The following is a 22,830-nucleotide window of genomic DNA, read 5'->3' as shown; positions in this document are numbered from 1 at the left end:
AAAATAAAAAATCCAGGTATAAGCAACCAGGTCTTTATGCAGGAGGTCAAGAGAAGTCATTTTAGGTTCTTGAGAATGTAGTCTTAGTCAAACAGAGAAAAACTGAGGACTCAAGATGAGCAAAAACACCACCAGAAGTGTAAGACTACTTTCACCTGAAGGATGTCACATAATCGTATGAATATTTCTTTAAAGATGAGAGTGTTAAGCAACAGACGTTACTCAGAGACATTTCACCTGTAATTCATAAGCTTGGCACCACGGACGAAGTCCTTGCGGCTTAATCCCAGTCTAGAATTTTACTGACTAGTTAACTAACTTTAGCAAATTTTCACAAGGCTTGTTTTTTAGAGTAGTACGAGGACCTATTTACACTGAGAAAGAATGATGGGTAAGGGTGAGAAGAGGGTGAGAAAACGCAAGGAAGGTGAGAACGGTGAAGTGGATTCGTGAGAGCTGCACCGCCAGGGTCCCGGCGGAAAGGGGTCAGGGTCAAGGGTCGAGGGTCGGGGGCCGGGGGGCCCAAGGGGCCCGTGCCTCCGCGCCGCGCGTGTGCTCACGGGCGGGGCGCCCCGCCGCCGCCAGTGGCCAATCCGGGCGGGCGTCCGGGGATGGGCGGGGTTTGCCGGCTCGGGCTCCGCGCGTCCTCCTTTTTGCACACACACGAATACAAAGAGCCATACGACCTTCGGGTATCCTTTTTCCATTTTTCCCCATCTTTAATCTTGTGTGTGTATTCAAAATTTTTAAAAATAGAGATCTGTGGCAGTGTTGGGGTGAGGAAACTTGGTAAGGGGAATTTTGCGCTTTCCCCCGTTTCTTTTTCTGTCTCTCTTACTCTTTCTTTTTCCTGGTCAAGGTTTTAAATATACCAAGAAGTTGAGAAGCAGGATGTTCGTGTACAACTGTTTCCAGACGAATTTATAGAGAATTTTTTTTTCTTTTTGCTATCACATTTTAAGAACTGGTAAATTTTTATGGTCGAGGGATTTAAAAAAATTAGCCGCTTGGGAAGTATAGATTTCGTTTTTTAAGCGGGCTGAAGGGATAATGTAAATTTTGCCTCTGGCAACGTCGAAGAAAGCGGAGATTTAAGACTCCCTCACAAAGCTGTTTGCTTGCGTTTTACACACGCAGAACCAAAACCAAGTGGCTTTAACATGGCAATTGTCCAAGACCAAGAGGTTAAAAATGTTTGGCTATTATAATTGTGACATTTCCCTGAGGAGTGGGTCAAAGCCCTTTTTACAGTGTGTCTTACACGCATTTTCAGGACTACGTGTGTGTGTTTCATGAAGCAAATAATATCGTAAAGGTTTACCTTGGGGTTTTGTGCTTTGTGTATATGTACAGTATGTGTGTATACGTGCCATATTAGATTTTGTTTTCAAAAGTGATTGCCTTTGGTTTTAGGTGTGCAAAGTAGCGCCTGGGGTGTGAATTGTTTTTTCTGTTGTGTTCCCAAGTGTGTGATCAAAACAGGGTTATGTGCAAATTCGAGTTTAGGAGAATTCCTACATTTAGCATACTCAGGCACTTTCATTCTGTGTGCATTTACTATTAGGATCAGATGGGTAAATAATTAAATAATTGGCAGGGCATATACAGTCCATGTGGCAAATGAGGGTAGGCAATTTATTGGATGTGTGGTTCAAAGCCTTTTTTAGTGACTGTTTCGACCAAGTGGTTTTGCTTATTATTGTCTCCTGTTCTTAAATGTACAGCTGTGTATATTTTGGCCTTTATGTGTGGTTTGGTTGATGTGTTCAAAAAAGGAAGTTCTCTTTTGGCTTTTTGACAAAATTGTCGTTTATAGGTTGGGATTTGTTTGAAAAGTTCCGCAGCTGGCAAAGTATCAGGAAAATAATCCAGTTGAGGCCAATCTCAAAAACTGTTCATGGTGGTCAGTGGTGAGAGGGAGGGGTCAGAGGAGGCGAAGGCAAATAAATAATAGGAGGGATAAGAAATGCTTTTTTATCATGTTATTTTTGGAATTAAAAGCCTGCTTATGTCCAAGTTAGAGAGGAAAAATATATGAATTTGAGGACGAGCTTATAGCCGAATCTCCAGTTTTATGAGCGATATTCTCACTTCATTCTGTTACAGAACCACTGTCTTTTATTAGGAGTCATACGGAAAATATTTATATTCAACTGTTTGCAGGTTGGAGTGAAAACTTCGGAGTATATGGGGTGATGAGGGAGAAACTGGAATGTTGCAAGTGCAGTAGCAAGCAGGAGATAAAAAAGGATCTACTGTAGAGTTCAGATTTCACTACCACAATGTGTATGATGATAATACATTTCCCATTCTTCACCTAGTGTCCTAGTTTCAAGCAATATTTGAGACATCTAAACAACTACGGCGATAAAATTATTTGTACAGATCTTGACATTCATTGTAATGAAAGCGGCCCTGTGTGGGTGCTCTACGTTTCTTAACTCGACTGAGTGTATTTTTATTCCCTAACAATGCAAGTCAGATCAGTGCTTAATAAACACTATTTCAAATGTGGATCATTCTACAAGTTTAGACGTGCAAAACTTTGAAATCTAGTCAGATTTAAGTGACTTTTGTGATGGTGGCAGTGCTGTAAATTTATAATGGCGTTTTATTACCCTTTCTAATTATTTTCCACAGCACTGCAGCTCATCACATACACTTTCTGCCTCACTTTTTATCTTCCCAGAAAAGGGAGAGCTCTTCCTAGAGTGGAACACAGCCCAAGCCCCTGACTTCCTAAGCTATTTGATTTTTCCTAAGACCGTAGGCTCACATCCAATGTCCTTGCTTTGAGTATCTTTCTTTGTAGAAAAGAGAATTCCTCTCACGAATATATCTTGACGTGGCCATCCTACCAAAGCAAAGCTAAGCTAAACTTAGTTGATTTTGCTTGAGAATCCGCGAGGCCCCTAGAGATGAAAACTTCTTTGAAGTTAAGGGAAACTGCGACTTTGCTAGTGCTATCTGAAAGATTTGTAACCAAGGCCGGCAGGAACGAAAAGCCTTCCACCACCAAAAGTGTGAAACCGATTTGTGGAAAAACAACAACAATAAAAAAAAAACCTCTTTGTGGCCACTGTATTTATAATCTTGTACACGAGGCTTTGTAAGCAGCAGAGAAACAAAAGCGAGGGAAAAAAACAAAAAAACCAAGTTAAAGATGGCGCCTGGCGGGCCTTGAAAAAGCCTGCAGTCGTGTCCCTCCCTTAGGAGGCCCCTCCCTTCCCTGGCTCGTTGATGACTGTAGATTGGAGCCAGTAGCGTCCCTGACTCTGCTCCCCTGTAGTCTAACCGCCAATCACAGGGAGACAGGACAGCGGGGCGGTGCCTACGGGCGTGCGCGCGCTGGTCCGGTACACGGGCGGGCGCAGCGTTCTCCCTCAGCCATCGGTGCGCCCGAATTTGGTATCGCTGAGTCAGCTGGCGCGGCGCTTCCGGGAACACGCGGTGGAACACCGTAGGGCTGCCATTTCCGGGCCGCAGCGGGTGCTCCGCCGCCACCCTCAGCTGAAGGCCGCAGAGCGTTCGTGGCCGTGTAGTCTATCCACGGTGGCCCAGCTATGTGCCTGAGCGCGCCTCGGGACACTCTGCTGCCTGCCACCCCTCTAGGATCCTGTCTTTCCCGGGAGTCCCAGGAGAAGCTCTGTGATTGGGTTCAGGGGCGGGTGGCCTTGTTCGTGTGGCTTTCGAGGCAGTGCCGGAGCTGGGTCCCCCCCCCCCCCCCCCCGCCGTCTGTAGCTGAATCACACTGTCTCTTCGGAAATGGTCTGTCCTGGTGCCCACCTTGTCATTTTTGACTAACCAACTGTCATTTACCGAGGGCTTTCTGGGCACTTGATACAGCTTTAGTTTTTCATTTTTTAGTTTCTCCAGAAATGTAGGAAGACTCCTTTAACGCTTAAGCCGGAAAAATTTAATTTTACCAAGTTGCATTTTAGCAAATGTACATAATGACTGTGCATAATGAATGACTAATGACTGAGTTAAAATCTCTTGTGTCACCCTACAAGTATACTTGGAATTTTTTGGGGTTAGGTGGAGTTCTTTTTTCAGTATGTTGATTTTAGAGAGAGAAAAACATCTATTGGTTACCTGGCATGTGCCCTTGACCAGCTCTCGAACTCCCAGTGTTGGTGTGTGGCAGGGTGCTCCAACCAACTGAGCCACACCCACAGGGGCTAGATGAAATCCTTTTCATTCTTCTGTGTGAGTCTATATGGCTTTCCCTCTCTCTCTCAGTTGAATTTAGAGGAAGGGAGAGAGAGAGAAGCTTTGATTTGTTGCTCCACCTATTCATGCATTCATTGGTCAATTCTTCATATGTGTCCTGATGGGGTTTAACTTGCAACCTTGACATATAATGCTCAAAACGATAGGACCATCCGGCCAGGGCTACATCTCTCTTTTTTACCCCTAAAAATGAGACCTTAGATTTTCTTTGCAGGACATTCGTACTTTATGATATTTGCTTACTACTTTTGTGTGATAAAGAGCCCATTTCTGATAGAAATAAATTTTCAGAGGACCTTTTAACAAGCGAGCCATTTTCCACCTTCGAGTGGAGGACTGGAGCCGACCAGTACAGCAGGAGGTTTAAGTGGCCATTTTCATTTTTTATTTCTTAAAATGAAAATTATGGCATGAATTGCTATGCTTTCAGTAATCACATTTCAGGAAGCCCATTGCTAGCATGACCCTGAATGAGGCAAGGGCCCATTATAAAAAACGTATATCATCTGAGTGATACCATATCATACACATCTATTAGTGAAGAAACTTTTATTTTTTCATAGTTTGGAGGTGAACTCAGTCACGCAGAAAATTCAGACTCAGAATGGGTAGAAAGCAAGAAAGGGAGCTGCCAAGAGTATGATATATTTAGTTCTAATAAAAATACATATGACTTGGGAGAAAAGGGATAATTAAGATTATGGACAGTCTCACCCTGAACTAGTTGTCTAAAGATGAGCTTTCTTTTTTTTTTCATCCAAATATTTGCGAGGAAAATACCAAAATTATTGAAAAGTACATTTTCTAGGCTCCTTTCATCATGTATTAAAATTTGACCAATACTGAAATGAACCCCAGACAAATATTTTATGCAAATTTAAATTTGACAGATGCTGTCATTTTGTGTTGGCAACACAGCGTAAAATTGAAGATCTTTTTCTGAACACTCAATTTTAAAAATTGATAGCATTTTGCAAAAGGCATGTATATTATTCTATGGTGGTCAATCTTAGTTTATTCCTATGCTTTCTTGAACAAAAATATGAGTTCAGTTTTAAAATAGATTAGCAATCTGAAATTGCAAAGGTTGACAGTATCAATGTTTAATAATAGTATTATAGGTACTGCCTGGTTAATTTACTACAGTTAACCATTCCAAACATTCCATGTATAGTTTCATGGGTTATCGAATTAAAGTTACACATTTTGAGAAGGTGGCAAAATAATGTTTAGGCATGTTAATAATGTAGCATTCTTAAGATTTGAGAAACAAACTAGTGAAGGAAGAAAGCAAGGATAATTATGTTAGGTCTGAAGTGTTAAAAAAGAACTGAACAGGTTGTAACAACAGATAATGCAGCAGTACCTATAATAAAGTTCTGTTAGCAATTTGAATTACTCGTACTGTGGAAAGTCTGTCTCCAAGTAAAAAGAATGTCTCTATAGTATACAACTTTGTCTTCCTTTCTCCACCACAACGAATCCTTGTCCCTGTATTTATGTTTTTCTTCTCTGCAGTGTCAGGAAGAGCTCACCTTTCTTTTCTCACATTGGGAGAATCTTTGCTAGGAGAAAACTTACACCCTTTTCTAATATCTGTATTCTTTACTTTTCACTAGCCTTTTTTCTTTCTGCATTTTAAATATACCAAAGCTCTAGAGCCCCTACTCCTATTTCCTTTCTTCAGTTATGAACTCGAGAAAACTTGACTTCATGTCTTGCTTCCATTTTCTTTCCGTCAATTCCTCTTTTTTTCTTTTTTTTTTTTAAGATCTTATTTATTTTTAGACAGAGGGGAAGGGATGGAGAAAGGGAGGGAGAGAAACATCAATGTGTGGTTGCCTCTTGCACACCCGACATTGGGGACCTGGCCCACAACCCAGGCATGTGTCCTGACTGGGAATCAAACCGGTGACCCTTTGGTTCGCAGGCTGGTGCTCAATCCACTGAGCAACACCAGCCAGGACTCAATTCCTCTTTTATCTGCTGTGTAGTATTACTTTTACTAACAAAAAAAAAACACTCTCTGATCATCACCAGTAACCGTCACAAATTTTTTTGGTCCTTTTTAACCATCCTGCTGCTCCTGTCATCGTTGATTAGGTCCACTTCTTGACATTGTCTCTCCTTTGGCTTTCATAACACTGTTTTTCTCCCACCTCACTGACCATTCCTTTTTAATAAAGCCTCTTCCATGGATTGGCTTGAAGTGTTGTCCTTGGCTTTTGCATTTCACGCTTTATATTTATTTTACCCCTTGGTGAACTCAGTCACTCTCAGTTTCAATTACAATGCTCCTGCTAAAGATTTCAAATCTGCCTTGCACCTCTGACCTTCCTGTTGGTTGTGTTTCTCAATCTTAGTTGGTTTCAGTACATTTTATTTAAAGATGTTGCCATCAGTTGAAATTTAACAGGTTAAATAAATACATGTTTTTAATATGCTTGTGCCTCCTCTCAACTTCATTTGTATCATTATGTCAGTGGTACTTCAGGTTTATAATCTTGAAGTTGTCTTTAACCATTATCTCTATCCCTCATATTTATTAAGTAAAGAAATATCATCAGCCCTCGCTGGTGTGGCTCAGTGGATTGAGCACCGGCCTGTGAACTGAAAGTTCACCAGTTTAATCCCTAGTCGAGGAACATGCCTGGGTTGCGGGCCAGATTCCCAGTTGGGGGTGTGCAAGAGGCAACTAATCTTTAAAAGGGGTGGGGAGGGAGAGAGGGAGAGAGAGAGAGAAAAGAAAGGAAGGAAAGAAAGAAAGGAAAAGGAAAGGGAAAGAGAGAGAGAGAAAAAAGAAAGGAAGGAAGGAAGGAAAAAAATAAGAGAAAAGAAAAAGAATCCCCAGTTGGGGGTGTGCAAGAGGCAACCAATCTTTAAAAAAAGAAAGAGAGAAAAGGAAGGAAAGAAAGAAATATCAGTTCTTCTGCCAGGATGTTGAACCTTTATATCCACAGCCCTTTCATTCTCATCAACTCACTCCTGGATTACTTAGAGTCTCCTAATCTCTAACTGTTCCACTCTTAGGTTTCTAAAACACTCTTAGGGGTTAGCAAGCCCATGGACTAAATCTGGCCTTCCACCTGTTTTTATATGGCCCACAAGCTAAGAATGGCTTATGTATTTTTAATGTAAATATTAAATGTAATATTTTATGACATGTCCATATCTATAACGTAAGTTTTATTGGAACAGCCATGCTCATATTTTAACGTATCATCCATGGCTGTTTTGTGCTACAATTGCAGAGCTGAGTTGTTGTAAAGAAAGCAAATTGTTTTCTGTCTGGTTGTACAGAAAATGGTTTGCCAACTCCTGCTGTAAGAGTTTCCTTAGCTTGGTCCTCTGTCAGCTTTCCTTAGCTTTCTATATAAGCCCCTTTGTTTTGCCCTCTCACATGTGCCCTGTTACTTCCTGTAATGTTTGTTTGTTTGTTTGTTTTTCCTCACCTATTATGCCTTTTTACTACCCTAACCAGTTCATTCTATACATTACCCAAGGCTCAAGTAGAGATTTTTCTTCTGTAAGACCCCTTTCTCATATAACCTCACTTTGTTGATTTTTTTCCTTATTTCTATCTAACTCCTCAGTTTTTTAGCCTGTACCATATTTTTAGGCACTTGTTGGTATTGCTTGTTTTTTAGACTTTCCAAATCTCACATAGGCTGTTAGCTCTTTGCATGTGGGGACTTTGTCTTCTCTTCGAGTACTCAGAAGTGATAATCCATTTTGGTGACTCATCCTTTGGCATGACATTACATATAGGGAATTTTTAGAAATATCTCTTTTTTGAAAAACAAACTTGTTCACCTTCTGTAATGGGAATGCATGTAATTAATGACATTAGTGTTTTGTTTTTAATCACTATCCAGCATTTAAGTTATCTGGTTAGTAAATATGATAATGTGAAATACCCCTTTATTCCCTGCTGACCCAGTTTCTTTCCTTGTCCTTTCATTTCAGTGTCTTAGAGTTCAATGGGAGACTATAGCAGGAGGCAGGGAAATAAGTCAGCAATAATATTTATGGAAACCAAGAAAGAGTTATTTGAACTCCCATTGTGTCTACAGTATACTGCAGTTAATTAAAAAAAAACACTTATTGTCCTGAATGTGACATTCTAAAATGAACATAGTATGTTAACACACAGAATAGAAAAGTAGAAAGAAATTGAACAAAGAGAATTCACAATAGGAAAGTATATTATTAAAAACTAGCAGAGTTGAATATTATTCTTAGTCTAAAACCAGATATTATAGTAAATACATTGCAAGTACTTTGTTTTCTTAATTATCTTTAATTTGTATCATAAGCTTTTGTACCTATATAAATGCATTTTTGTAGATTTGAATTTATTCTTAGAAATTTGAGATTAAATTTAGGGGAAATCCCCCAAATTCCATTTCAAGCCATTGAAATTTTTTTTTTATTTTTAAGATTAGTAAATTGGGATGGGTGTCCAGGATGGCAACACAAGTGTTTCAGAAATAATCATTGTATTGTCCAGCTGCTGTTGTGGAACACTGACCAAGTGCCAGCACGCAGTAGGTTCCTAACTCTTTAGATACCAGCACTCTAGATAATCTTAACAAAAAACACTCTAGGCAGAGATGAGGAAAAACAAGTGAGTAACAGCTCTTAAGTGGTGCTGAGGACGAACACACCCGAACACACCCCGCTCCACCCCCAGCCTTTTAAAAAAAATTTCCAGTTCAGTGCTGTTTTGGAAAGATCATTGAAGGGGGACGGAAGGGCTCCAGGCAGCACCATGCAGGCAGGGGTTAAGGCCTCTTGCAAGAAAGAGTGTTTGGAGCAAGATTGTAGCAGCCTTCAGCTTGGTATCAGAAAAGGCCCCTCTATCCCCCCTGCCCAGTATCCAGCTTGATGCATCTTAATTTCTGATTTTACAAATACTTAACCCAACTGACAAACATTTCTATGTTATCATCTACTTAACTTTATTTGTTTCACAACACCCATGTTTCAGATTAAACTCCTTGCATGATGTTGATTAAAAAATGAAAAAACCTGCAGGAGCTGTGTAGGCCCTTATTTAAGAGGGAAAACGATATAGAAATGATTCATCCACGAATTGATGTAGGAATCACTTAGTGCTTTCCTTTAACCTTTAGTTTTAATTTGGCTTTAACCTTTAGTTTTAGGTTTAGTCGTGCCTTCTAGTAACTCTAATGACAGAGAAGCTATAATGGATTTAAGTTCAGTTCTTGCAAGAAGTGAGTATCTGGCACAGAAAAGCATTTCTTGATATAAAAGGTGGGAAGAACAAATTAAAGACTATTCTTTAATAAGCAAGTGTAATGAAAATGCATTGTCAGATTTACACTTTCCTGCTTCAGAGGCATTGATATTACCTGTTTCTGAAATGGAATTGTTGATTCAAAAAAAACCCCAGGATACCAACCCCCCCATTTCAATATACAGAAAATTTTTCTAACCTCCTCCTCTCCTTTTAATTGTGATGTTATAATTTGCAGGGTAAGATAGGAAATTGTAAACACACTTAAGATTTTGTCACTTAGGGAGCTTCAGGCAGAATGATTCTTTTTTCTATAATCAGGTGTCATTTAGAAAATGACAGTATGAGGTTCCTTGGAGTGTTCTCGTTGGTAAAAATCAACCTTTCCACACCTTTTTTCCCTCTCTCTCTCCTGAAGTAGTTTAGTTGCTTAACTATAGTAGTTCAAAAGAGAGGCAGTTTGGTTTATCATTGGTATTCTGGTTTCTCCTTTGATGGGGGCTGGTCATGTGGGCAGAGCCGCAGCACTTAGCTATTTAGGCATTCCTGTTGAGCAGTTGCCTCTCCCTTAAGGAGCATGAGAAGTGGAGCTGAGGGGCCCCAGAGGTGATCTCCCTGGGCTATGTACTGGAGGATTCACAACAACTACTTTCCTTTGCAGAGGAGGAGGGCCAGGTATACAGCAGAACAGGGGGCTCTGCAGCCCTGGGTTCCTGCAGCTCACTTCTCTGATCAGTGACCAGCATATTTCTTATTTAGGAGTCTTACTCTGAATGCATCTGTATGAAAATTATAGAGGATAGAATCATGATTCTTTATGTCAACAAAAAGTTGTATCAGGTCAAAAAAAATAAACACTAGGTTAAAAATAGATAATTAGATTCTGCTGTCTTCCTCTGATCTTGAAAAAGATATATAACTTCTTCACATGTCTTTTTGCTGGACTTGGTGTAATATGTGTTTCCTAGGGCTGCTCTATGGGTGAGATAACTATGTGCAATGTTCTGAACTCCTTAGGGAATGATGTCAAAGCAATAAAATACAATATTGTTATTACAGCAAAGATAATGAGGAGGAGAAGACAGATCTACATTTTCTTCCTTAATCTTCTAATCTTTTCAGATCTCAGTGGGTCTTTTCGAGTCCCCTCTCTGCTCCTTAGGTTGGAGTGGTAGGAAGTTCCATGCTTGTGTGCAGGAAGAACGCCTTCTACCCCCAAAACTGTGTTCATCAGGGAGGCCTTTGTAGGCACCACGCTTTCAGTAAGGGGTGAATGTGATACCCAGTGTGTTGTGCTAGTAGAGCACAGGATCTGCAGACAGAAGAAGGCATCTACCTTCCTGTGCAGGACAAGGAGAAGCAGTCATGGACTATATGTTCCTTCATGGCTTGCATACTCCTTCACAGAACACACTGCCTGGTGCCCAGGCTCCTCTGATCACCCTCCATGAGAAAGAAAAGTGAATCCAAAGAGGCCAGTGCTTCCTACCAAACCCGTGAAGTCCATTCGACAGGGGACAGCTTTGGGAGCAGGCCAGCAGTTTGAGCGTGGTTGTTCCTCATTCCGTCAGCCATGTCCTTCAGTGCCACCATTCTCTTCTCCCCTCCCAGTGGCAGCGAGTCCAGATGCTGCTGCTGTGCCTGTAAGAGCGAGACTAATGGGGGCAGCACGGGCTCTCAGAGCGGGAATCCTCCTCCTGGTACCCCTATCACAGTAACTGGACATGGCCTGGCTGTTCAAAGTTCAGACCAGCTCCTGCATATTATCTACCAGCGGGTGGATAAGGCAGTGGGCCTGGCTGAGGCTGCTCTGGGTCTTGCCAGGGCCAACAATGAATTGTTAAAACGTCTCCAGGAGGAAGTGGGTGAGTTGAGGCAAGGTCAAGTGTCCACCCCTGATGAAGATGGGGACAGCCGGGCACATGGTTCACCACTTGAGGAACCTGGGTCTCTCAAGGAGAGCCCTGGGGAAGCCTGCAAGGCTGTGCCTACCGTGGAAGAGGAGTGTGACAGCGTGGGCAGCGGTGTGCAGGTGGTGATCGAGCAGCAGCTGGGAGCGGCCCTGGCTGTAGGGCCGGGGCCTTTGGGCTTCCCAGCCACTCAGAGAGATATGCGGCTCCCGGGATGTGCCCTGACTGCCAATGAGGGGACCCCGATGCTCAATCCCGTGAGTATGGCTGCAGAGTAGGACACGAGTGTTGTTGCTTCTTAGTGCTTTTCCTGGCCTTTCTCTTTTATTTCTCTTTCTGTATTTGTCCCCCTCTTTAAACCTCTCTGTTGGTTGTATTTGTGATAAAACAGAACACCACATTTCCTTTGCCTTCAGAGATAATCAGCACTCCTGTTTCCTTCATGAACCATAGCCTCTTTGGCAGGAGGTCATTTGTGGTATGTGTGTGGTGATGGGGATGCCCTTCCCTCCCTCTCAGTAGCTGTGTGGCACCTTCTCCTCCACAGTTGTCTCTGCTGCTCCATGTGCTCTGCCTCTCCCAGCGAGAATGCCTGCTGTGCACAGACGGCTCATTTATATTTTATCACGAGCCCTCTGCTTACCAAGAGGAATTCAGTACAGAAAGATGGGAATGAGAGGGGAGAGAGGCAAAGGTGGAGAAAGATAGATGGAAGGAAAAAGTAAGAGGGGGAGGACAAAGATAATAGAAGACAGAATAGGGAGGGGAAGAGGCAGGTGGAAATGAAGGGGTGAGGAACAAGAAAAAGTAAAAAAAGGGAGCATAAGAGGTGAATCTAAACGGAGGGAGACTTTATGCAAGAGAAAATAAGAGGTAAGGTGGGAGGAAGGCAAAGGAAAGGAAATAAGAGGAGGAAAAGAAGTGGGCCACCGAGAGTTAACAGCAAGAGAATAATGTAAGGAGAAAGAGGGAAGTAAGAGCATATTTGTGAGCAGAAAAAGACAGAAGTACAATACTTTGTGTTATTTCAGTTTCTTTATTGCTCAGGGCCATATGAGCAGGCAAATCCTGGCTGAGTAGAGTAAAAACTGCAGAATGTCACCCACAGAAGTATGGGAAAGGAGATGGAACAACTCTAGAAATCATAGGGATGGGAAAATAACAGATGTGCTGCTACTTGAGAGACAGTGGGAGGTCTGTCAACTCTCCTTCCCCAGCTTCTTCCTCCTCCTGCCATGACTAGGCTCAGACACCCAGGAAAGAGCAGAGGAGCAGGACACACAGGGTGGAGGATGGGAAGTAATGCCCAGCCCATCTGCTGGATCTGAGAAAGGAATATAAACTCCTCTGTCCCCCTCCAGTGTCACACTGCAGCTGGTCACTGCTCCCCAAGGGCCGAGGTGATGGCCACTGCTGCTCTCCCCAGTGCATGGCCAGGACTTTCAGTGGGGTGGGGCTCTGGAAGGAGGGATCGGGAAGGGAGGAAGAGGCAGGAGGGTACCGGGCCAGGCAATGCCCTGAGCTCTGATTCCTTCAGGCAGGGAAAGCTTCCGAGCTGACAGGATGGAATTACATTTTCCAGCGCAGAAAGCAGCTCACAGGTCTATAAATCTCAGCCTCCTCCCCCGCTTCTTTCTGTGTTTTTTTTCTGCCACTTTCACTGTTTAGTTTTCTTGGTGCAGAAATCCCCCCTCCTTTCTTCTTTCCTCTTTCTCCCTTCCACCCTCCTTCCTTTCCCTGTCCTGTATGTCCTTGAATGAGGACACAGGTAGGCAAGTAAGTGTCAAGACAGTGACAGTTGAATGGCAAGGGCAGGGTCAAGGTAAGGGCACAGACTGACCCCACAAAAGGAATGGGGGTTGGGGGGAGTTGGTGGCAGCCTCTCTAGAGATTTCTGACTTTGTACCTCCCTCCTTTGCTCCCGTTTTTCTCCAGTTTCTCCCCTTTATTAGTGTTACCATTTTATTTTCTTGCTCCTTCTCTTGCTTGGTTTTCCTTTCTTGTCATCACTTCCTCCCCCCATCCCTTTTATATGAAACACTTACTTAGCTATAATTCTTACACCCGAGAACAAATCTTAAATGACCCCTCATAAATAGATTGTCAGAAACATGCCTTATCCTTATAATCAGTCCTATGGTAATGACCCAACATAAGAGGCCTTGTACACACAGAAGTATTTGCCCAACACTCCTGTAGGAGTCCCAGAGAAACAAGCCATTGACTATTAAAGGCTGTGCAAGATCCCTCCTGCTTTCCACTCTGTTCATTATCCTTGGCCAAAGATTGATGGTTAACCAGGTTCCCCTAAGCCTGGCTGGCTAATAGGCTATTCTTTTTTATGTTCTTAGCTGGTGGATGATTATGTGGCCTCTGAGGGTGCAGTACAGCGAGTGCTGGTCTCTGCTTATGCCAAGCAGCTCTCACCAGCCACACAACTGGCTATCCAGCGGGCAACCTCAGAGACAGGGCCAGAAAATGGAACCAAGCTGCCACTGCCTCGCCCCGAGGACATGCTCAGTGCTGCCGCTGCGCTGGAAGGTGCCTTGGAAGAGTCAGGCCCAGGGGGAACTGGGGAGCTGAGACACTCTCTAGGGTTTACCGCTTCCCCATGCAGGACCAGAGGGAGTGGGCAGAAGAACTCCAGGCGCAAGCGGGATCTGGTACTCTCTGTGAGTGAGCTCAATTTCTATGAATTTTTCTTCAGTATGGAAAGATAGATGAAGAGTGAAGTGTGGGTTGATGTTAAACTTCCAGATAACATTCATTTTATTTTATCAAATGAATGGTATCCTGAATCTTACTGGAGAGGGAGGGGCAAGAAGGAGATTGTTTCATAGCTCTAGGGGTAGGGCGTCCCTCTTATCAATAGAACTTTTTAAAGGCTTTTCTGGATATACTGTTATCTTCTTTTTAAGAGGGGGGCATTATATCACATCTCCCAGGGATCTAATAACCCTAAGGGGAAGATCTTTAAGGGATTGAGCAGTTTGACCAGTGAAGGGTAGCACTGGAAACTACCTGCAAATTACCTGTGTTCAGGATAAGCCCTTTGGGCAGAAAGGCCAGAGTGTCCTGAGGTCCCAATCCCCAAAGATGCAGAGAGCCACCAGGCAGTAAGCTCACTTATAAAGGTTTGGGGATTCTAGTGAGTAAGAGCTCCTGGCAGAGAATGTACTGGCCTGAGCCAGTTCTGCCTACAACCTTGGTGTGGCATAAAGCCCCACACCAGGAACATTGCTCAACATCCTACAGCTTATGGGACAATCCCCTACAATTATCCAGCCAAAAATGTCAGGTGCCAAGGTTGAGAAACCCTGTTCTAGGGTGATTGTAGTCCTTAGGATCAACTCTGTACCCAAAAACATCTTTCTGATAATCATGGGGATGTTCTTTAGCCATCTAATATTCAGATTGACTGTAATGGGTTTCCATTCCCTGGATAATGGCTGATGAAGTAACTTGGGAGTTCTGGTTAGCAGTGGAGATCTCCACTCACATCCAACTGAAATCTTATCACTGTATGTCGCACATTTCTTCTTGTTACAGTCTTAGCAAAGATTGAAAACACTTATACCTCCTTTATTTACATTACTTCTTTCTCCCTTTTCCTTTTTCTAAGAGATCCTACTCTTACTCTCCCTTTCATTTGATTTGTTTTTACATTAAGGGATTCTTTTTCTCCCTAGGAAGAAAGACACCATAATCAACTGGTTTCTAAGCTTCATTCCAAATTTTGGTTGTGTTCAGGGACATCTGGTCACTTATCAAGAACAGGGAATAGTGCCCCAGTTGGTATGGTTCAGTGGACTGAGTGCCAGCCAGTGAACCAAAGAGTCGCCGGTTTGATTCCCAGTCAGGACACATGCCTGGGTTGTGGATCGGGTCACCAGTAGGGGGTGCAGGAGAGGCAACCACACATTGATGTATCTCTCCCTCTCTTTCTCCCTCACTCCCCCTCTCTCTAAAAATAAATAAAATCTTAAAAAAAAAAAACAACAAAAAAAACCCCCAGGAACTAGGTTTAGTTTCTCTGTCATGGATTTCTGGCCCAGGAGATCCACTTTTGCTGCCAGTGGTAAAAATGGAGGCATTTCAAGGGATTTCTCCCAAACTTATAGTGTTTAAGTTATGAATAAATATATTATAATTCTAATTTGCATAAAATCAGTATTTTCTATCACTTCCATTCCTCTCCTGCCTACTGCCTCCAGTAACAGGTCTAGTATTGAGGCCTGGCTTCTTCCTGTCCTTTGAAGAACTTGGTGGAACAGCAGACCTTCTGGGAGTACAGTATGCTCACTCATTTTAGTACCTGAAAAGGATCTAGAGAACCAGTCAGGGAATTTTGCTGCCTTTCACAGAGGAATGTTTAAAACATTCTTGTGCCAGACTAGGTTTAGAGAGAGGATAATGCAGATCTTCACTATTCCAACCTTTAGCTCTGGAGAGGAATCAGAGAGGCCTCTCTCGAATCTGCTGATAACTCCTGTGGGTTGCTGCTGGGGATCCAAAGGACCAAACCAGAATTTTTAATTCCTTGGAATGCTGCATATCCCCAACACCCCTTGTAGAAATCCATTCATTTTTAGCTCACTCAGGATACAGGTGAGCCAGCAGCCTTTACAGTCTTATTACTTAGTATCATTTAGAGTATTTTCCCTTTCCATTTCAAGCCTGGCTTGATTTTTATCAGCTCATCTCTTCTAAGCCACTTGAACTGGGAACTATGTAACTCCTTTTTTTCCTTTCTTCTTTTGCAACTCTCAAATTCTCCCTAGAGCATTCACACAATACCCTGTGATTCCTTATGTTTGGACTTCTAAGAGGTAAAATAACTTTATCAAATATGAAGTTTGTATAATAGTCTTTATAGAGAGAGTGGAGACCCTAGCCACAAAGAATTAACAGTAATTTCCTAAGTTGATATGGTCAGTCAGCCATAGAGGCAGAAGGGTAAATTGGACGTTTCTGAATAAAATGCTTAGGCCCTGAGGTCAGGGTATGAGTCCATCAACTTGGGACTGGTTAACATCCATTGACTGCAGGAGCCTGGAATGAAAATATAATTGGAAACAACATAACTAAATACTAAATTTAATAGGAAAAAATGTTAAATCCTGCATGAAAATGTTTAAAAATCTGCAGAGTGGTAGACATAGTAATCCATGTGAAAAATGAACTTGAGTTGACTATGAATGAACCCTGTAACATTGTGAGTAGGGATAGGGCTGCTAAGAAAGGTAACACTATCTTGGGTTTAATTCCTAGAAGTGTAGAGTTCCACTTGGGAAGTAACACTCCATTTGGCCAGACCTCAACTAACGAGTTAGATTCAGTTCCAAGTGCCACGCTCTTAAGAGGGACACTGGCAAACCAGAGAGCCTCATGGTTTCATGACGAGTCTGTCTGGAAACTGTTATGAAGAATGGCTAAAGGATGTGGGGGATATTTAGATCAGGTAAGAGAAGACTTTGGAAGTACATGGCAGCTGTCTTAAAATATTCCAGGTACTGTTATAGGCAAAACAAGTCAGAATTTGGAGCATCAGAGGCAGGAGTTTTTAATAGAGATATTCAATAGTAGAATAATATGACTCAAAAACTAGTGAGGACCCATCATTAAAGATGTATAAGCAAAGCTGAAAGACTGTTTAATGATGTAAAAGGGGGGCTGAGCGATAGAGCCTCCAAGGTCCCTTCCAGTTCACATATCTGTTATTTTAGGTTTGTATTTTTCAGACCATGGTGTGTGTACCCCTGGGATTTGTGGTAATGTGCAAAAGGATATACCTGGGGCATTTTTCTGGCTTGTCAGTTTTACTAGATTTTGGAAAATATTTTATATTAAAAAATACAGATATATTATGAAGAAATTTTGAAAATTTGTTAGAGTACAGGGCTTCAAGAAATGTCCACTTGCAATAGCCCTGGTGTATATCCACTTTCTCCTTGCTATTGGGAGTATGTTTGTGGAAATGTTTGAGACCCTCTGCTCTAATGATCGTACTCCTCAGGAGCAGAAGTAAGACCAGGCATGATCTTGGAGTCTTCATACAAATTAATTAAAAAGATCAGGGGAAAGGGTCCCATTAGAAATACTAACTTGGATAGGCTCTCTGGCTAAGAAGGGACTTTGACAGAAATGGTTCCCAAATCGTGGGAAGGATTCAGGTGGAGAACCCTGTGGGGACAATGCATAGGGACCAGAGGAAGGTTTCATCATGTCCACTCCTGGTTTGATTTTGTGTGTGTTTGTTTTTTTCCCCTAGAAATTGGTCCACAATGTGCATAATCACATCACCAATGACAAGAGATTCAATGGGTCTGAAAGGTATGATCCACTTGAGGGAAAAGAATCATGATGTATGTGACTGGTGTGGCTCGGTTGGGCATTGTCCCACAAAGCAAAAGGTTGCTGGTTCAACTCCTGATTCCCAGTCAGGGCACATACCTGAGAGGCAACCAATGTTTCTCCCTCACATTGATATTTCTCTTCCTCTCCTTCTCCCTCCCTTCCCTTCTCTCTAAAAAATAAATTAATTAAAAAATTTTAAAAATAGAGCCATGACATATTTTGCCAAGGAGAGGGAAGTTGAGGGGGCTGCTTTAACATAATGAGTCTAAGACTTTGGACACACCATTACCTCTTGTTTCCTATCCTAGGCCATGGAGGAGTTTACCACAAAGTTGATTAAAACTGGGAATCTCTATCTGTCTAATTTCAAAAATGCTGACTGCTTTATTCACTCTCTTCTCTTTGTGGTAGCATCAAATCCTCTTGGAATATTTCAGTAGTGAAGTTCCTTTTGGAAAAGCTCAAGCAGGAGCTGATGACCAGTCCCCACAATTACACCGATAAGGAGCTGAAAGGTGAGAAACACTGAGTTAACTCCCATTTCATTCTTCTCCCTTTGTTTCTGATCAGAGAAGAGGCATAGTGAAGATGACGAAAATAGATTAAAAAAAAATTTTTTTTTTTTTGCTTCTCATGTATTCACAGGATTGTCTCTAATTGCCTTTTTATTGCCCTACTCAGTCTGAAATGAAAATGGGAGAAGGAAAGGTTTAAAATATCATTATGTGTGATGTTTACGTAGGGCCTAAACCTAGGTGGTAGGAAAAGAAGATCAGAATGTAGGCCTGCCCCTGCACCCCTACATATTAGGTCCTGGGCTTTCTATTTTCCTTGCTATTATGTTATTTGTCTGTAGCTAACCCAGAGGCATTAAGAACGATTCTGCAGAAGAGAGCCAATGTCACAATTCAGTAGAGTGGGCAAACTTGACACCTGTCTGAGTCAGGAAGACTCCTAGGAGTCCTCACTGGCAGTGCTAGTCTGAAAACAGACCCAGCAAGGAATGAGAAACAACTTGCTTAACACCACCTGGCAAGTCAGCCACGGAACCAGGGTGGGCTTGGAGGATCTGTCCACCCGAGTCCAGGGCATACCACCATATCACATGTAACTTTGTCAGACCCGTCCTGAGCAGAGACCTGATACCACCCTGACATCTGGTCTCCTTGGCCCCACCCATGGGAATGCTAAGGCCTTTGGCAGGCAGGACGACAGTGTCCACGCTCATGGGCTCAAGCCCTAAGCCTGCCTGCAGCCTCTAGCCTCTAGTGGGGCCTTGAGACTCAGGCATAGCTCTGTGGTTAATGGCCACGGTGTGTGTGTGGGGGGGTGCTGACCCCAACTTCCAGGGTCTGCCACTGTGTATGCCAAAATGGTGTAACTGAGATAAGTATCAGCAGAGTAGAATGGGGGTGAGTTTAATTGGGGGGGGGGGGTTACAAAAGCATTGGAGTTTTTCTTCTAGTGGGAGATATGGGAGGAATTAGTGTTAGAGATAGATGTGGGCAGGGAGAGCTAAACCAAAGAAGTTTTGAAAATAGTGGATAATATTTTTTTTTTCTGATGGGCGATTATTCCAAGAAAACCCATCATCTAAATAGTGATTCTCACCATCCCATCCAGTAGTGTTCAGCTAGAACAAAGGACTGAGAATCACTGCTCTTTGCTTTCTCCCTTCTCCCTACCTGCCAGGAGCCTGTGTAGCCTACTTCCTTACTAAGAGGCGTGAGTACCGCAATTCCCTGAACCCCTTTAAAGGCCTGAAGGAAAAAGAGGAGAAGAAACTTCGAAGTCGCAGATACCGGGTATGTTTCTAGGCCCTTCTTTCAAGATGTAAGCTCTAAACCCTAATAAGCTGCAGTAGGAAGGGCCAGAGGTAGTGGCATCTGAGAATAGAGTTGAGAGCCAGGAATGTAGGCAGATAGAGTAGGAAGAGGGTGAGCTAGTTCTAAGATTTGACTTGGGGGCTGGGTTCCCTTAGGCACAGATTTTGCAGAGCACTCTTCCCACCCAGACCCTATCCCCAAACCTAACCCATAGTTTGTTTCTCTTCCTAATCTCTGTCCTCGGCTCGTACCATAGCTTTTTGCCAACCGATCCAGTATTATGAGACATTTTGGACCTGAGGACCAACGCCTATGGAAGGATGTGACAGAAGAGCTGATGTCAGATGAAGAGGACAGTCTTAATGAGCCAGGTGTCTGGGTAGCCCGGCCTCCCCGTTTCCGGGCCCAGCGCCTCACAGAGCTCTGCTACCATCTGGATGCCAACTCTAAGCATGGCACTAAAGCCAACCGTGTGTACGGGCCTCCCTCAGACCGATTACCTTCTGCTGAGGCCCAGCTCCTTCCACCAGAACTTTACAATCCTAATTTCCAAGAAGAGGAAGATGAGGGAGGTGATGGAAATGGACCTCTCTCTCTGTCGTTTGACCAGTCCCACAAAACCTGCTGTCCTGACTTGAACTCATTCATTGAAATCAAGGTGGAAAAGGATGAGTGAAATCTATAATCAAGAGTAGCTGTGGCTTCTGCCACTCCTCATGTCTCAGAAAAAGGTGGCTCTGGGCCTTCCCAGAATACTGAGATATCCTCTGCAGTCCAAGAAACCAAGTCTGCCTCTTTTCTTACACTCCCTACAGGAAGTGGAAGCTGGCAGCTCTGGTGGAATAAAAGGACTTATCTGAAAGTGGGGAAACTGCTCCCCCCAATTGTGAATGGCAAGCTAGAAAATTCCTAAGCATAAACAGTGCCTCAGAAGAGCCTAGGATGAGAAAAGGAGGAGGATGTGTCTAAGAAACATGAGACCTTCTCGACATATGCCCTGGTCTCTGAGGTTGTTTCTGTTGTTATTTTTTTTGTTTGTTTCATTCAAAGCTCTGGGGAAGCAGCTCTGGTTGCACCTCCTGCTTCCCAGGACTGCTGGTCTTGCTCTGCACTGGAAGCAGCACAGGACCAGTCCAGGGTAATACTGCCACCCGGTGGGCAGTTTCAGTCATGAGCTTGATTCTTCTGAGCAGAACTGGGAGGGGCTCCATCCCTTTTTGGGATTTAGGATTTAGATTTAATAACTTTATTGAATTATATAAAGCAGATTTTACTACTTGCATCTTACATATGAGGTAGTTAGGACTTAAAAAATACCCATGTCTCACTGGCACTTCTTTCCCATTGTGTGACCAAACAGTATATAGGGCTCTGTAGCTATTTCTTAGTCCTATCAGCCAAGCAGTATTTTGAGGAAGGGATATGTGTGTGTGCACGTGTGCACACACTAGTACACAAAATTTGTGCATTTTGAATAGATTGGGAAATAAAAATGGCTTTCTATTCAGTCATTCATATAACAAACACTGATTGCTTACTAAGTGTCAGTTACCGTGCTATAGATACACTGTTCATCAAGGTAGATGCTGATCAGAGGTTTTATTATCTAGTCAGAAAGCTAGGCAGTGAAAAAAAGTGTGCTAAGAGTGATAATGAAGGAGTGTAGGGTGCACTGGCAGTATACAGCAGGGGTAGCTAACCTACTCTGGTGGTCTGGAAAGGCTTCTCAGAGTGGTGTTTAAACTGATACCTGAAAGATGAGGAGGAGTTAACCAGAAGAGAAGAAGAGGCCAGGATAGTATTTTAAACACAGGGAACAACAAGTTCTAGGGAGCACAGACAAAGTACAATTCTACTGCAGAACAGCTTGTGGAGGGGATGATGCTGAGAGAAGAGGCTGCAGAGGTAGAGAAACCTTGTAAAATATCTTAAATAGTTTAGACCTCAGAAATCACTGAAAGGTCTTTGGTGGTTTTTTGTTTTGAGAGAAGGGAAGGGAGGGAGAAAAGAGAGGGAGAGAAACATAAATGTGTGGTTGCCTCTCAAGCGCCCCCCTACCAGGGACCTGGCCTGCAACCCGGGCATGTGCCCTGACTAGGAATCAAACCAGCAACTCCTTGGTTCACAGGCTGGTGCTCAATCCACTGAGCCACACCAGCCAGGGCTCACTAAAAGGTTTTAAGGAGGGAAGTGAGCTAATCATTTCTGTGTTTTAGAAGACTCACTTCACTTCAGGTTATGAGATGGCTTGGAGGGAGAAAAGCTTGGCAGTGAGACTGCTGCAGTGGTTCAGGAGAGAAAAGAGTGTGGCCTGACAGCCATAGTGGTGATGAAGGGAGGCAGATTTGAGAGGGATTTAGGAAGCAGAACAGATAGGACTTAGTTGTATTTGAGGTTAAGAGAGGAGGACGTAAGGTTGATGTTCAGGTTTCTGGATTAAGCAGCTAAGTGGTTAATGATGCCATTTATTCAGGGAATGCTGGAGGAGCCAGTTTCAGGAGGCAGGAAAGATGAGGTGTTTTATGACTTTGAGACAATCAAGTGGAGATACTAGTAGTCAGATGAAATTTTTAAATCCAAGAAAACTCTGGGCTGGAGATGTGGATTTGGCCGTCACCTGTATATACAGCCCTTAATTAAAGTCTTAGGGATGGAAAATAGGTCCCAGGAAACTCCCGGCTCCAGCTCAGACTGTGGACTGGTTACCCTGAGGTTGTGAGCACTATTGGAGCATGCCCTCAGTGCTCCCCTCTATCCCTTGTGTCCACTTCCTATGATCCCCTGAAAACACAGGTTGTTGATCCCAACTGTGCTTATCGCTGCCACCACCAACTCCTGAGTGGGCTTCCTTTAATGGCTTTTTGACTTTTCATAAGATTTATTCTCCCATCCTCATCCCAACAGAGCAAAGCTTCTAAGTATTAGAGGCTGTGGGGCTATTCTAGATGTAAAGAATTGGAAGGAAGAATTCAGTTTCTCTTTCCCCATCTGGAGACAGGAAAGGAGGGAGAGCCCTATAGCTAATTCTGAAGATGTTGCTCACAGCAAGTTCTGGATGCAATCTGATAGCTCTCCTCTTTACTAACGCTTTCGGTCCTCCCTGCTTCCAGTCTGATAGTAAACTCTCCTCTGGATCAGAGAAAAGCTGTAAGTCTGACCAGGGTAACAGGCTGATTCTCAGGAGAGATGAGGTCAGGGTAACAATGCAGCTAGGACAAAGAAGCCAAATAGTTTGTGCCAAATT

At 43.1% G+C, this 22,830-nt stretch overlaps 1 protein-coding gene across 2 annotated transcripts; it reads left to right on the top strand.

The window, feature by feature from the left end:
* Window positions 1-632: 632 nt before the first annotated feature.
* On the top strand, window positions 633-21,372 carry CUNH14orf93 (chromosome unknown C14orf93 homolog). 2 transcript variants are annotated; one of them, XM_054577808.1, is made up of 7 exons: window positions 633-692; window positions 10,616-11,660; window positions 13,755-14,075; window positions 17,675-17,736; window positions 18,172-18,275; window positions 19,453-19,565; window positions 19,843-21,372. In XM_054577808.1, the coding sequence occupies exons 2-7, from the start codon at window positions 11,067-11,069 to the stop codon at window positions 20,260-20,262; spliced, it is 1,614 nt and encodes a 537-aa protein (XP_054433783.1). In that variant the 5' UTR covers window positions 633-692; window positions 10,616-11,066; the 3' UTR covers window positions 20,263-21,372. The 2 variants fall into 2 exon arrangements, with proteins under 2 accessions (XP_054433783.1, XP_054433784.1); XM_054577809.1 differs by lacking the exon at window positions 13,755-14,075.
* The last annotated feature ends 1,458 nt before the right edge of the window (window positions 21,373-22,830 follow it).

The sequence above is a fragment of the Pteronotus mesoamericanus genome, unplaced genomic scaffold (assembly GCF_021234165.1).
Source record: "Pteronotus mesoamericanus isolate MK-2021 breed Mesoamerican mustached bat unplaced genomic scaffold, CSHL_Meso_final contig_46, whole genome shotgun sequence".
NCBI lineage: Eukaryota > Metazoa > Chordata > Mammalia > Chiroptera > Mormoopidae > Pteronotus > Pteronotus mesoamericanus.
The sequence above is the reverse complement of the archived record's forward strand: the minus strand, read 5'-3'. Positions and strand labels throughout refer to the sequence as shown.

Bases quoted from the DNA above. Each gene is read 5' to 3' on its own strand.
- CUNH14orf93 (XM_054577808.1), top strand. From the start codon at position 11,067: ATGTCCTTCAGTGCCACCATTCTCTTCTCCCCTCCCAGTGGCAGCGAG. The intron at 11,661-13,754 runs GTGAGTATGGCT...TTATGTTCTTAG, and splicing joins GGACCCCGATGCTCAATCCC to CTGGTGGATGATTATGTGGC. The intron at 17,737-18,171 runs GTATGATCCACT...TCTTTGTGGTAG, and splicing joins AGATTCAATGGGTCTGAAAG to CATCAAATCCTCTTGGAATA.